General features: G+C 43.5%; 1 protein-coding gene across 1 annotated transcript in view; it reads right to left on the reverse strand.

The window, feature by feature from the left end:
- Positions 1 to 2,586: 2,586 nt before the first annotated feature.
- The window catches only part of yjefn3 (YjeF N-terminal domain containing 3), a 79,936-nt gene continuing 67,735 nt past the window's right edge, over positions 2,587 to 14,787 (reverse strand). Inside the window, exons 4-6 of the mRNA XM_068015788.1 lie at positions 7,167 to 7,280; positions 4,789 to 4,936; positions 2,587 to 2,851 (exon numbers count right to left, since the gene is read on the reverse strand). Coding sequence (XP_067871889.1) covers positions 2,652 to 2,851; positions 4,789 to 4,936; positions 7,167 to 7,280 — 462 coding nt within the window. The 3' untranslated portion in view covers positions 2,587 to 2,651. The remainder of the gene's footprint in view (positions 2,852 to 4,788; positions 4,937 to 7,166; positions 7,281 to 14,787) is intronic.

Here is a 14,787-nt window from a genome sequence, read left to right on the forward strand (position 1 = left end):
TATCATACAACCCATGGGTATAGCTGGCAAAACACACTCTACCCAGTACTCAAAAACACAGCATAAATAGTGCAAACAAACAATACAAATATTCATATATATTAGAACCTATCTATATATATTTGTAATATATTAAACCTTAGATCAGCACACTGTCAACCTTTTCCTCGATTATAAAGTCCTATGTCAACAGTTATAATGGGGGATTCATATGTAAACATGTCACAATGTAATCGCACTGTCTCCCTGAGAGAAGGGAGGCTGTAATTACAGTGTGGCATGTTTACATAGGCATTTTCCGTTAAAAATATCATAACTCATGACTTTAAATAGGGGGTACTAAACTCCAGCTGCACTTCCCTGGTCGAATTATCCCCCACCCTCTATGCCCACTTCATCTGAAGACGAAACTTGGTCATAACTCCTCACGAGCAATGCTAATGGAACGTCTGCTAGTGATATATTAAACTTGTACAACAAACAGGTACATATTCTAAATATAACAAACTCACAAAATAGAAAGAAAGATAAATGATGGAGATCTGTAATGGGAACAGGAAGCGCTGGGAATATGCAGCAGGTCAAACAAGATCAGAAGGAGAAACGAGAAGATAATATTTCTGATTTCTGACCTCCATCTGAATTAATCTCCCATCTGGTTTTGTTTTTCAGGTGCTGACGAGCCTCTTGTGCCTCTCATAAGGAAGCTGGGAATGAGCAAAGGCCATTCAGCCTGTCCAATACACTCCTTCTACATACTATCTCAATCATGGACATCCTTCCCTCGCCCCACAATCCCTGTCATCCCATCTAAGATCACCGTACCCTCTACACTTTCACTCTCTGGATCAAATAGATCTATTAATATCTATTAAAAATAAAATAAATAAAAAATAAAATATCTCTGTAACCTTCTTCCCCCTTCCTTGACAGGTATTGATGCAGTTCCTTTTTATCATTCGGACCAAGGATAACAATCTTTACTGGTAGCTTATTCCATGTTGCGGGGAGAGAAAAATATATCTCCGATCTTACTCAAGACGTGTTTGTTTTATAACCCACACGTTCTGAGCTCACTCTACAAGCTAAGCAGTCTGATGAGCTCCTGCCTCATCGGCACCTTTCATGACTGTCTTTAAGGACAATATATTCAGTCACCCTGACCTTTCCTCTTGACTTAGTCCCTTGGTGCCTGAAATCACCCAGGTCACTCTTCCCTGAACCCCTTGTAATCCACCTATACCCTTTTTTAATGAGGTAGGATGGTCGAAACCGCACAGCACACTCCAGAATTAATTACTTCCTCTAAACTTGTCCAACACGTGTATAATTTTGTAATTTCATCTCGAGTTCATTGTACAAAGAGTACGGTTTGCTTCCATTTTTCCAGCGTTTCTCATTTTCACTCCACACACAGCTGATGCTGCAGAATTATTGCGGGAACGGTTATGCTGACCTCAATATGACCTCCCTCCCTTTCCATTCCCCTCTCCTCTCCTTCCCATCAGATATGGTAGTGACCAGTAATTTAACAACCGCTTGGACCTTCACCATCAGAATGAACAGCCATTCACCAAAATTGAGGTACAACACAGTTCAACCCTTATTACTACAGCACTGAGGATCACTTTAACACAGAAGAAGGTTCCCTATATGGTCTCGAGGAGATAGTGACCCTGAAATCCTTTTCTCCCACTTTCTTCCTGTTTTTCTCATCCTCCCCCAGTCTTGCTTCTGTAGAGAGTTGCATAAGCCCAACAGTGCCTTGCTCAAATTGGCCATTCTGCGTGTGCAGGCATGAAGAGGGAGTGTTGGTAGGTTGATCAACCATGGGATGCAGCACAGTCAAGGCTAATCATGTCCTCATGTGATTTCCTTACATGTGTATACTGGCCAGGAAAGGCGGGGTGGGGGGCTGTTTGGGTGGGGGGGAGGGGGATGTTTGGATCACTGCTTAGGGTTCAATGACAGGAAGCCCTGGCTCATATCTATCCATACACCTTCCTCCCCTTTTGGTAAGATCGCTGGAAACCAATTGTGATTCTCCTAAACACCATCCCGGCTGAGATTTGTAATCCCAGCACAGGTTAAAGTAGGTAGCTTCACAGTCAGCTGAAGTATCCCTCCCAACTCAACCTCCAAAACTAAACATACACCAGCTTCTCCCGGGACAAACTCAATACCAAATTTGCTAGGATTATTGAAAGGTACAGTGTACATGTGTGAAGTGTCCCCTGTGAAATAAGCACTAAACAACAATTTAAAAAGATCACAAAAAGTACATCTAACTTGGGCCTGGTCATCACACAGTTGAAACTGCAAACATCATTCTCTACAGCAAAGCAACTTTCATGAAATTTAAAAGGGAAAAGAAATGTCACAATTCTCTACAAAAAAGGCACACACTCTGGACCAGATAAACTAAACAAAACTGATTTGTGCTGATGTAGAACGTAGTCCAAATTCCTTTTCAAGGAGATGCATTTTCCAGGGTTTTTTCCTTCTTATAAGGAACTGGTTGAGCTGGTTCCAGGATTTCTGGAGAATGCAGTTCCTGCGTCGAGAGCCAATGCCACATTTTACTTGCATTTGCTTTTAGTTCAGGTCAGTTTTTGCCTGGTTTGAATCCATCATCTTAAAATCATCACTCCTTAAAGTTGTGCTATGCAGTCGGTTCCCGGGTAGTCTGGGGGATTAAGCTCGTATTTCCTCTGTAGGTCGTCGGGCAAGTAGCGGCCGGCTAGAAAATGGAACTTTCCGGAAAACTGCGTGGCGCATTTCTTTGGTGCTGCCAGGGAAATGAGCACCTCTGGATTGATGCCATCACTTTTCCCCTTCTCTACGTCCCAGCCTGTGAAAAAAAAAAGGTAATTTGCCATTAAAGTCAGGCCAGGTCTGATTAAAAATTGCAGGCCCCTGGTATGGATTCTGATGTACAGATTTGGAAGGCCTAACTTCAGGTCTTTTCCTTTGGCCATCTCAGCTTTATCCTTTTGGTCACTAAATCCAAATTCTGGAATTCCCTCTCCAACAGCCCTGTGAGAGCACCTTCATCACACGGATTACAGTGGTTCAAGAAGATCCGCCAAGGGGCAACTAAGTATGGGTATTTATTGCGATGCCTATTTCCAGAGAATGAATTAAAGACAAAGTGAGTATTGACACCTCTGAGTCAGCCAATGAGTTGGAAGCAGGGCAGAATTTATGGCAGGACCCACAGCAAACAGTCTAGTTACAGCAGAATCTATCTGAAGAGACTCTAAGAACTACAGCAAACGGAAATCATACCGAAACTACAGGAAAGTCTCCTGATAAAAGTAGGATTATTTCTCCAGCAAAATGCAGTGAGTGGAGGATAGTGACATAATACAAATGATGTGCGTGAAATCAATCTGAGTCACTTACAACAGTGGGGTCTTCATGTGTGTCTGATAGGGGAATTACCCAATTATCCCCATTCTGGCCGGGAGTAATAGCCTCACTATAAACAGCCTTAAAGAGCAAAGAAGCCAGGGAAAGAGCTGATGAGAGTGGTATAATTGTCCTAGGGTAGCCCAGGGGCTATGAGGGGTGGTAAGGTGATTAAGAAAGTTTCCCTCTCTTGACTCCTGTCCAGAGAAGCTACACATATGTGTGGAATTTGATGAAAGAGATGACCAGGCTCCATGCCTCCCATATTGTTTCATGAACCAGTCAAGAGAACTTGGAAGAGGCACCAACTGGAGTATTGTGTCCAATTGTGGTCACCACACGTTAGGAAGGATGTTAACAGACAAGCCAATGCCACTGTCTCATAAATCAAGAGATTTGATATATAAATCATGAGTTGCTATTTTTATTCAAGCCTAAACTGATGCAGATTGACAGTACGTTTATAAATCTCATTAGTGCTTTACTTAAACTCTAACAGGTCAGATTTCTTCACAAAAACTATGTTACTGCATCTGAAAACACTTTACAAAAAACTTGTAAAAAGAATCCTACTTGTTATCAGCTGTGCACTCTGTCTTAGCAGACAGAATGTCATGTTTGAGAATGAGGCAGGTTTCTGGGGGATATTCTATTCTGATTGACAGTTCCGCAGCCACAAACGTTCTAGAATGACTAACTTTTGTTAATCTGTACAAAGTGGTGGCTTGTCTTTTTGTCTCTCAGTTTTCACGAGTCTGGGATCACTGAATTTACCCTGTTCATTTCAACAGTGAGTTGGGCGACACAGTGGCGCAGTGGTTAGCACCGCCGCCTCACAGCTCCAGCGACCCGGGTTCAATTCTGGGTACTGCCTGTGCGGAGTTTGCAAGTTCTCCCTGTGTCTGCGTGGGTTTCCTTCGGGCGCTCTGGTTTCCTCCCACATGCCAAAGACTTGCAGGTTGATAGGTTAATTGGCCATTATAAATTGCCCCTAGTATAGGTAGGTGTTAGGGAAATATAGGGACAGGTGGGGATGTGGTAGGAATATGGGATTAGTGTAGGATTAATATAAATGGATGGTTGATGGTTGGCACAGACTTGGTGGGCCGAAGGGCCTGTTTCAGTGCTGTATCTCTAAACTAAACTAAAACATAACTGAGGATGTGGAGTGACAGAGCAAAGCAGAGCGTCATGAACCTTAGTAAATCAGTGATAGAAACAAAAAGAAAGACAGAGAGAGACACAGAGAGGGAACTAGACAAATACTCAACGATGAAAATCTTTGCAGGGCTCTGGGGAAAGAGTGGGAGAATGGGATTAATTGGATAGCTCGACTGAAGAGCCAACAGACATGATGGGCCAAATTATTTTTTTTACCTGATGGGACATCAATGCTGATTATGGGAATTTTCACATGTTTCATTGTTGTCAGAATGTTGCAGTACAGCTCCTTCAGTCCCACCTCATCTGACAGGCCCAGCACAGCGTCTATTATCAAGTTATAGGCGTCATTAATCAACTGCACCTACAGATAGAAGAAGGAAGCGTTAATCACAGAAACCATTACACGCTTGGCAAAGCCTGAGCAAATCAGACAAACTGAGCTCAGTCCCTAAACTTCAACTTGTCCACAATTCTGCTGCCTGATATCCTAAAAATGTGTTTAATACAGAGGGAGATTTACTCTGTATCTAACCCCATGCGGTACCTGTCCTGGGAGTGTTTGATGGGGACAGTGTAGAGGGAGCTTTACTCTGTATCTAACCCCATGCGGTACCTGTCCTGGGAGTGTTTGATGGGGAGATGGAGGACCAGGATTGGGAAATATGTCTGGACCTTTATCTAGGCCAAGGTAAGTGTGTGCACTGATAAGCACTGTGCAGATAGCGCCACCCAAAGTGGCGTGAAATTGGGCTTTGGGCCTCATTGACAACAAGCAAGCCTTTGCAGGAAGCTTATGCATTATGTATATGGCTAATGTTGGGTCTCTTTCCTTGTTGGCAAGGGCTGGAGTTAATTCCCGGGAAAAGGTAGGGGTGGGGGGAGGGCTTTGGCGGGATGGGAGCTTACAACTGGGTGAGGGGTTGATGGTAATAATCTTGGAATTTGGCAGGGGGAGGAGGGGCACCCTTGCTCCTCCTGGCTCCATCTTATCTTTTCTTGGAAAGCCAATGCCTGCCTAATTTATGTGAGAGGACCAAAATCGGGCATTCGGCCCCTTGTCTACAGAGGCAAGGGGCTGAATGTCTTTTTTAGACGGTTATTGAGGATGCCTGTAAAATGTCCAGACCCAATTTCAGGTCTGTATCCCTTGGGGCTCAGGTGGTTGGCTCCTGAAATTGGACCTTGTTGCTCCTGTTTTACACCCATAAACCTTATTAGGGTAGGAATTGGTCCATGTTGTGCCCATGTTATGGGTGTAAGATGGGCACCATGAGGTACAATTTCTACCAATGAATTTTAAAAAACCATCATTGTTTGGAGTGATCCTAGATTCCTTACCCTCAAAGTAAGAGACATACAAACATACGAATTAGGAGCAGGATTAGGCCACTCAGCCCCTCGAGCCTGCTCCGCCATTCAATAGTTCATGGCTGAACTGATTACTCCACATTTCCACCTACCCCCGATAACCTTCCACCCCCTTGCTTATCAAGAATCTATCTACCTCTGCCTTAAAAATATTCAAACACTCTGCTTCCACTGCCTTTTGAGGAAGAGAGTTCCAAAGACTCACGACCATATGAAAGAAAACAATTCTCCTCATCTCTGTTTTAAATGGGCGACTACTTATTTTTAAACAGTGACCCCTAGTTCTAGATTCTCCCACAGGAGGAAACATCCTTTCTACATCCACCCTATCAAGACCCCTCAGGATCTTATATGTTTCAATCAAGTTGCCTCTTACCTTCTAAACTCCAGTGGATACAAGCCTAGCCTGTCCAAGCTTTCCTCATAAGACAACCCACCCATTCCAGGTATTCGTCTAGTAAACCTTCTCTGAACTGTTTCCAATACATTTACATCCTTCCTTAAATAAGGAGACCAATATTGTACACAGTACTCCAGATGTGGTCTCACCTCACCAATGCCCTGTAGAGCTGAAGCATAACCTCCCTACTTTTGTATTCAATTCTCCTCGCAATAAACAATAATATTCTATGAGCTTTCCTGATTACATGCTGTACCTGCATATTAACCCTTTGCAATTCATGCACTAGGACACTCAGATCCCTCTGTATCTCAGAGCTCTGCAATCTCTCACCATTTAGATAATATGTTTCTTTTTTATTCTTCCTGCCAAAATGGACAATTTCACATTTTCCCACATTATACTCCATTTGACAGACCTTTGCCCACTCACTTTATTTATATCCCTTTGTAGCCTCCTTGTGTCCTCTTCACAACTTACTTTCCTACCTATCTTTGTGTCAGCAGCAAATTTAGCAGCTATACCTTCGGTCCCTTCATCTAAGTCATTTATATAAATTGTAAAAAGTTGAGGCCCCAGCACTGATCCCTGTGGCACACTATTCATTACATCTTGCCAATCAGAAAATGACCCATTTATGCCTACTCTCTGTTTCCTGTTAGCTAGCCAATCTTCTATCCATGCCAATATGTTACCCCCTACACCATGAACTTTTATTTTTCACAATAACCTTTGATGTGGCAAAGACAACGATAAATGACTTGTTTGTATCCCTCCCAAAACCCACCATGTTAGAGGAAGTGACAACCTCCATCATGATTACCTCAGTTGGAAGATAGGACAGAAATGGAATATCCATCTTTTCACACTGAACAATGAAATCCAGGAAGATGGGTTTGCAGGAACGTTTCGGGTAATAGATGGTCGGCTCGTAGTTCTGTCAGAAAACCAAAGCACAGTTTATCCGCATTTTGTTTTCCAGTTCTGCCTTTCTTGAAAAAACCGACAGCACCACCATTATAAAATTCCCATCCCTGTTTACAAATCCCTCCGTGGCCCCACCCCCATTCCTATCTCTGTAACCTCCTCCAGCCCAACAATCCTCCGAGATCTCTGCGCTCCTCCAATTCTGGCCTCTTGAGCATCCCCAATTTTAATTGCACCTCCATTGGCAGCTGTGCCTTCAGCTGCCTGGACCCTAAGCTCTGGAATTCCCTCCCAAAACCTGTCTCGGTACCTCTCTTTCCTTCTTTACGACACTCCTTAAAACCTACTTCTTTGACCAAGCTTTTGGTCACTTGTCCTAATATCTCCTTGTGTGGCTCAGTGTCAAATTTTTGTCTAATGAAACACTGGGATTTTTACTAGTCAAATGCACTCTATAAAAGCAAGTTATTGTTGTATCATAAAATTTCCAGCAGTGCAAAAGGTCAGGAATCCCATCATATTTGTACCAGATCTTCAACTGGAGCCATCAACTCTCATCCCATCTCCCTACCCTTTCCCTGTAATCTTTTATACTCGTCCTTTTCAAATACTTATCCAATTCCCTTTTAAACGATGTAACAGTGTCTGCTTCTATAGCTCCTTAAGGTAAAACATTTCCAGTTTTAAAAACCCTTTGTGTGAAAACATATTGTTCAAATGTTCCTCTAGTTGTATCCTCCAGCTGTACAGGACTAACCGTCCACCGGCTGGTATAAAGATTGTTAGGGCTATGGAAGGAGGGTTGGTGTTATGGCCTGTCAGACTGTTAATCAGCTTTGTGAATCCTTCGGGAATGCAGTGTAGATTTACCAGAATAATACCTGGATTCTATGGGTTAAATTACGAGGAGAGATTACACAAACTAAGGTTGTATTCCCTGGAATTTAGAAGGTTAAGGGATGATCTGATCGAAGTTTTCAAGATATTAAGGAGAAGGGATAGGGTAGATAGAGGAAAACTATTTCTGCTGGTAGGGGGAGTAGGGGGTGTAGTCGAAAAGTTAGAGCCAAGCCTTTCAAGAGTGAAATTAGGAGTTAGCAAAGGGTGGGAGAAGTTTGGAACTCTCTTCCACAGATGACACTGAGGCTAGATCAATTGTTAATTTTAAATGTAAGATTTATAGATTTTTGTTAACCAAGGGTATTAAGGGTTATGGGGCAAAGGCGGGGATATGGAGTTAGGTCATAAATCAGCCATGATCTCATTGAATGGCAGAACAGGCTTGAAGGGCTGAATGGCCTCCACCTGAACCTCAGGCTTCACTCTTCAAGGGAAGAGTGTGAAGACACAAAAAGAAAGCACTAAAATTGTGGAATAAATTACCAGGGAAGGACACTGTAAATGGGGTCAAGAGACATTAAGAGTATTTCTGGAGTTGGATGTGAGTATGTGAAGTGCCAGTGGGGATACATTGTACAGCGAGCTCGTCACTGGTATCAGACCCACCGGCCGTCCATGTCTCCGCTTTAAAGATGACTGCAAACGTGACATGAAGTCCTGTGACATTGATCACAAGTCGTGGGAGTCAGTTGCCAGCGTTCGCCAGAGCTGGCGGGCAGTCATAAAGGCGGGGTTAAAGTGTGGTGAGTCGAAGAGACTTAGCAGTTGGCAGGAAAAAAGACAAAAGCGCAAGGGGAGAGCCAACTGTGTAACAGCCCCGACAAACAAATTTTTCTGCAGCACCTGTGGAAGAGCCTGTCACTCTAGAATTGGCCTTTATAGCCACTCCAGGCGCTGCTTCACACACCACTGACCACCTCCAGGCGCTTATCCATTGTCTCCCGAGACAAGGAAGACAAAGAGATGAAGATGAGTGGGGAGCAAGGGTCAGAGAGTTAAAGCTGCAAAGGTGGATGGGTGGGGTTCAGTTCCATTAAAGAGAGGCTGAATGGCCTTTTGTCCCTTCTTAATGAAATTTCACCTGCAGGTTTGAGCGAAGTATATTCTTTTCACCAATGGGTTTACAGATCTGGGGGAGGATTCCAGACATCATTTCGTATGAAATATGTGTGCATTATTAAAACAACCTGGCAGCAGGTTTCAATTTCATATCTAACTCTGACAATCAGCCTGTTCCCCTCTCCCACCCTGTTCACCTATTACAGTGAGGGGTTGACTGCTGTTAATTGGAGGGACTGACTTTAGACCAAACACAGAGCAAGAGTCGACAATACCCAAATTCAGCAGCAAGGATCACAGGATGGTCTGTCGTGGTCAGGTGGGGTCCTATTTGCACAGGCCAGCATGTGGTGAACAGATCTGTTGTGGAAAGACTTATTTTCAAAAAGCAGCTCATCACATCCAGCTGTGGATCAGTGGGTAGCATCCTCCCCCCTGCGTTAGAAGGTTGTGGGTCCGATTCCAACTCCAGGGCTTCAACACAAAAATCAAGGCTGGCACTCCAGTGCAGTGCTGAGGGAATGCTGCACTGTCAGAGATACTGCCCTTTGGATGAGATGTTAAACTGAGGATGAAACCTCGAAGATGGAAGTAAAAGATTCCACAGCCACTATTTGAAGAAGAGCAGGTGAGTTATCCCCAGTGTCCTGGTCAATATTTATCCTTAAATCAACATCACAAAAAACAGATATTATCTGGTCATTTTCACATTGCTGTTTGTGGGATCTTGCTGTGCACAAATTGGCTGCCACGTTTCCTACATCAAAACAGTGACTGCACTTTAAAAGCATTTCATTGGTTGTAAAGCACTTCGGGACATCCTATGGTCATGAAAGGCGCTATATAAATGCAAGTCACTTTTATTCATTCCCCGCACCACCCCCACCCCCCCGAAACATTTTGACCAGCTTCACAAAGGGAGTTAGTTTGAAGAGACAATGACTGTCGTTATGTAGGGAAAGACAGTGAAACTGAGAACCCACAAACAGCAATGAGATGAATTATGTATTAATGTGATTTTACTGGTGTTGTGTGAGGGATCAATGTTGACCAGGCTACTGGGGGCAGTTTCCCTGCTCTTTTTCCAATCGTTGGTAAGAGATCTTTTATGTCCACCTGCACTGTTGTTCCCAACTCTGGTTGGATGTATTCCTGGAGGTTTTATCATACGCCCTCCCAACTTCTCTTTTTCCCCATTTTGAATTTCCTTACAACAAATATGTGAAAGTGTTCAAAGGAAGTGAATAAATCACATTTTATTTTAATGCCGCAGTTATTTTTCTCCTGGGTGTTGCTCACAGCAGTGTCCAGGAAATTAATCTTTAACCAGCAGAGACCCCCAAAACATTTGCAGTCAAATTAGTATACTTAACCAATTTCATCAACTCAACCACCTCTCCCATGCCATACCAATCCTTCCCATCTCCTCCCTCCCATGCCATCATTATCCCATGCCATTCCGCCCTGCCCATGCCATTCCTCTCATGCCATCCCCATCCCAGCACGTTTCCATATTGACACTGAAGCACCCGCCCCTCCCCCACCGCAAGCATCAGTTCCTCAGCTGACATGTTGAAAATTATCTAATTAAACTTCAATAGGATCAGTTATGCCCGAACTACACACAAGGCAACACTGACTCATAAAGTAGGACAGGATCTCAGCTTCACTCCTTAATGCAGGACGGCTGGTGGTACCGTCCCGGCTTAGTCCCGCTGCAGTTCTAACTGCTGACCATAGCCGGTGCGGAGCTGTTGACCGAGTCGGCAAATGTTGCTGAGGTGGTTCTAGGTAACGCTCACACATACTCATCTCCCAGCTACTGTACGTTAACACCAATGGAGGAGATGAGAGGAAACAATGAGTCCTGGCGCTTCTCACTGATTTCCACCCCAGCTTGAAAAAAAACGACCTTTTAAGCTTGTCAAGGAGAACCTGCACAGTTTGCATACACACAGACTCCATCTTTGCATGGGGACAGCAACACACCAATCATTGGTAGGCACATTCAGCACTCTCTGTGTCCTTCAAATGTCCCAAAGCATCTTGCTTGGTCCACTCAATACCCGATTGCTATAATCAGGTTTTAAAATATCGAATTTAGCAGCTGTCATCCCACAGATGCAGACAGGCACTCCTCACCAAATCAACCCACCAACCAATCAGAAAAATGCGGACAGACAAAATCAACGTATTATTGTTATAGATTCCCGGAGACTCCAGGGCAATGCTGGACCATTGGCAACTTGTACCCTGGACAGGAAGACAGGACCCTGGTTTAACGTCTCACCTGAAAGATGGCTCCTCCCACATGAGCAACTTGAGACCTGGAGTAGGGGCTGGAACCAACTATTTTCGAGCACAAATACAAGCTGGGACACTTTGTCGGGTTGTCACCTCCCCAGCTTTCAGAAGAGGTAATCTGTTCTGTCTGAACATACCTAAAATACTTACAAGATGTTTCTCTTGATACTAGAAATCATTTTGTCTCACATACTTCTGAGTTGCCTGGTGGAGAGATTCTGGTTATTAAGAAATACTGGTTACTAAGAGGTGCTAATTATTAAGAGTTGCTTGGTATTAAGAGGAGCTAGTTACTAAAAGCCACAAGCTATTAAGAAGTGCTACTTATTACGAGACTTAATTTAAAAGGTGCTAGTGATGAAGAAATGTAAGTTATTAAGAGATACTAATTATTAACATATGCTAGTTCCTAAAAAGTCCTAACTATTAAGCAGAGCTAATTCTTAAGAGGTGATGAGTATTAAGAGATGTAAGTTATTAAGAGTCACTGGTTACTAAAGGATGCTAGTTATTAAGAGGTGCAAGTTATTAACAGGGACTGGTTAGATCCTAGATATTATGAGTTGCTAGTTATTAAGAAAAGTTAGTTATTGAAAGGTGCTAGTATTTGAATATTAGTCAGCAGCAAAAAAAAAATCCATACGTGTTAAACCACAATCCCACACTAATTGATCCAAAGTCTAACATTTTTCTTAAAAAATGTATCTCGTGAGTTCCTGGTGATTATTGGAGTAAATCGTTTAAACCCGATGGACCAAGGATGTAATGCCCAGTGTATGTGCTCTGTGTGGGACAATGAAACAGTCTTCAGTGAGTGAATACGATACAACCAGACTGTGGGCACCAGGGCACAGGACAACTGGTGCATTCAAAAAATCTCCAGCGGAAATTCAACAGGTCAGTCACAGTGATGGCCTGTTCCTGAGGAGGCACACACAGTGAGTGGTTCTATCAATCTATTTAGTGCTTCATTCAGTAAAAGCTCAGGCACTGGTTCAGCCATTAGCAAAACAGCAGGTCCCATTTCCAACACTTAAAGAAGGTATTTGTCACTGAGTGGTGTTTCAAATGCATTTCACAGGAAAGCCCAGAATTTTAATTTCTTCATAGAATCATAGGATGATACGGCACCGAAGGAGGCTATTGAGCCCATCGGGCGTGCGCTGGCTCTTTGGTAGAGCTACCCAATTAGTCCTACTCTCCCTGCTCCTTCCCCAAAGCCTTCAACCTTTTTCCCTTCAATTATTCATCCAATTCCCTTTTGAAAGTTACTATTTAATCTGCTTCCACTGCCCTTTCAGGCAGCGCGTTCCAGATCACAACAACTCACTGAGTAAAACATTTTGTGTCGCCTCTGGTTTTTTGCCAATTATCATAAATCTGTGTTCTCTGGGTATCAAATCTCCTGCCACTGGAAACAGTTTCTCCTTATTTACTGTAGCAAAATCCATCATGATTTTGAACACCTCTATCAAATCTCCTCTTAACCATCTCTGCTCTAAGAGGAACAATTCCAGTTCGTCCAATCTCTCCCTGTAACTGAAGTCCTCATCCCTGGTACCATTCGAGTAACTCTCCTCAGTCCCTTCGGCAAAGCCTTGACATCCTTCCTAAAGTGCGGTGCCTGGAATTGGACACAATACTCCAGCTGAGGCCGAACCTGCCATTCTTTCCCGCGTTTTACAGGAGTGAAAGATCTTGTTCAAAATTTAAAATAACTTTTTTGGAGGTAATTGCAATGAGAAGTTTTGTTATGTTGTCTGATGCAACATAAATGAGATGTGTGGAATTCAAATTGTTTGAAGATCTCAAAACAGGTTTACTAAACAGCTAATATATACAGTACAGAGCTACCTATTAACAGCACTTGCCTCTTGGTGTTACAGTAGCAGAGTGAGACAGGCATGTAGTCACATGACTGCATCCTGGTACTCAGCTCATTAGCATACTAAGATCTTAAAGGTACATTACTCTAAAAGGCAATCACACAACAGTAATGGCCAGTTTTTAATGAATAATTACAGTTTGGACAAGCAGATAAATGCCTCCATGCATCTGGGAGTCAGCAACACCAGCTCATGCCTTTGGGTACAGAATAAGAGAAGCAATGTCACAGGAACAACATCGGCTCCAAGTTCCCCTCTTAAGTCACACATTATGACGACTGGGACACATATCTGCCCCTGGAACTAGCTGCTGGCTGGTTTGGGAGCTGCTGACTCTCCTCAGCGTCTTCAAGAGCGAGCTGGACCGGTTTCTGACCGGGGCAGAGATCACATCATTTGAAAGGTAAGTGTCTTTATAGATAACAGTGGGTTGGTGTGATCTCCGAGGCTGGTTTCAAGCGGGTCAGAGAGGACATTTCCAGAGTCTCTTTTTCTCTTATTAGCCCTGTTTTCTCCCCCCCCCCCCAAGATATTTTGCTCCTGCAAGGAGATTATATGGCTGCAGGAGTGGGGAGAGGAGGAGGGATGAGGAGGCGAAGGGTGTGTGTAGTGGGGGGAGGAAGAAGTGGTTAATCATGATGCTCTAGCTATCATAATCATGATGGACTAGCTGGTCTTTTCCTGCCCATCAATTGCCTACGTTCTAATCTTTAATGTTGCCAGGTCTTGGTCTCCCTTCCTAACACCAGTGTAGGAGCAACACAGATTGCAGTGGTTTAAGGAGAAGGACCAATCACCTCCTCATTGGGCAACTAGGAATGGAGGAGGCAACAAATTCAACATTGCTAGCATTACCCACATCCTGAGAACAAATTAAAACAAGATTTGTATCGGTGACAACCGCTGGGTGATTGATTCCATCCTGCTGTTGTAAATCAGTGACAACAAAATCGTGGCCTATTTTCAGAATTAAGCTCAAGGTAGAATTATCCCCTTTGTTGGTCGAATTTCTTCATGAAGAACATAAAACAGTCTCAGGTGGTTTTCAGGATCCTGACTCTGCCAGGGGCCAACATCTGTTGTTCAGCAGAAAGAATAGACAGGCTGGTGTCTCTGAATCTTTTCTCACTGTGCACCTGACAGACATGCAGCAATAAATTATTTAAAACGCTACACCACAGAAGCATCCACGTGAAACTTCTAGTGCAACACTGCTACTGAATAATGTCACTTAAAGAGGCAGTTTGGTTGCCATATCAAAAGGGGTTTCAGGTGTGTTTGGATTACCTGAGAACGAGACATTGGGTTGCCATTTTGGGTAACCACAGGAAGTTCTCAGTGCATATACTTCCTGTCGAGTGGACTTTG

This window comes from Heterodontus francisci, chromosome 36 (assembly GCF_036365525.1).
Source record: "Heterodontus francisci isolate sHetFra1 chromosome 36, sHetFra1.hap1, whole genome shotgun sequence".
Lineage (NCBI taxonomy): Eukaryota > Metazoa > Chordata > Chondrichthyes > Heterodontiformes > Heterodontidae > Heterodontus > Heterodontus francisci.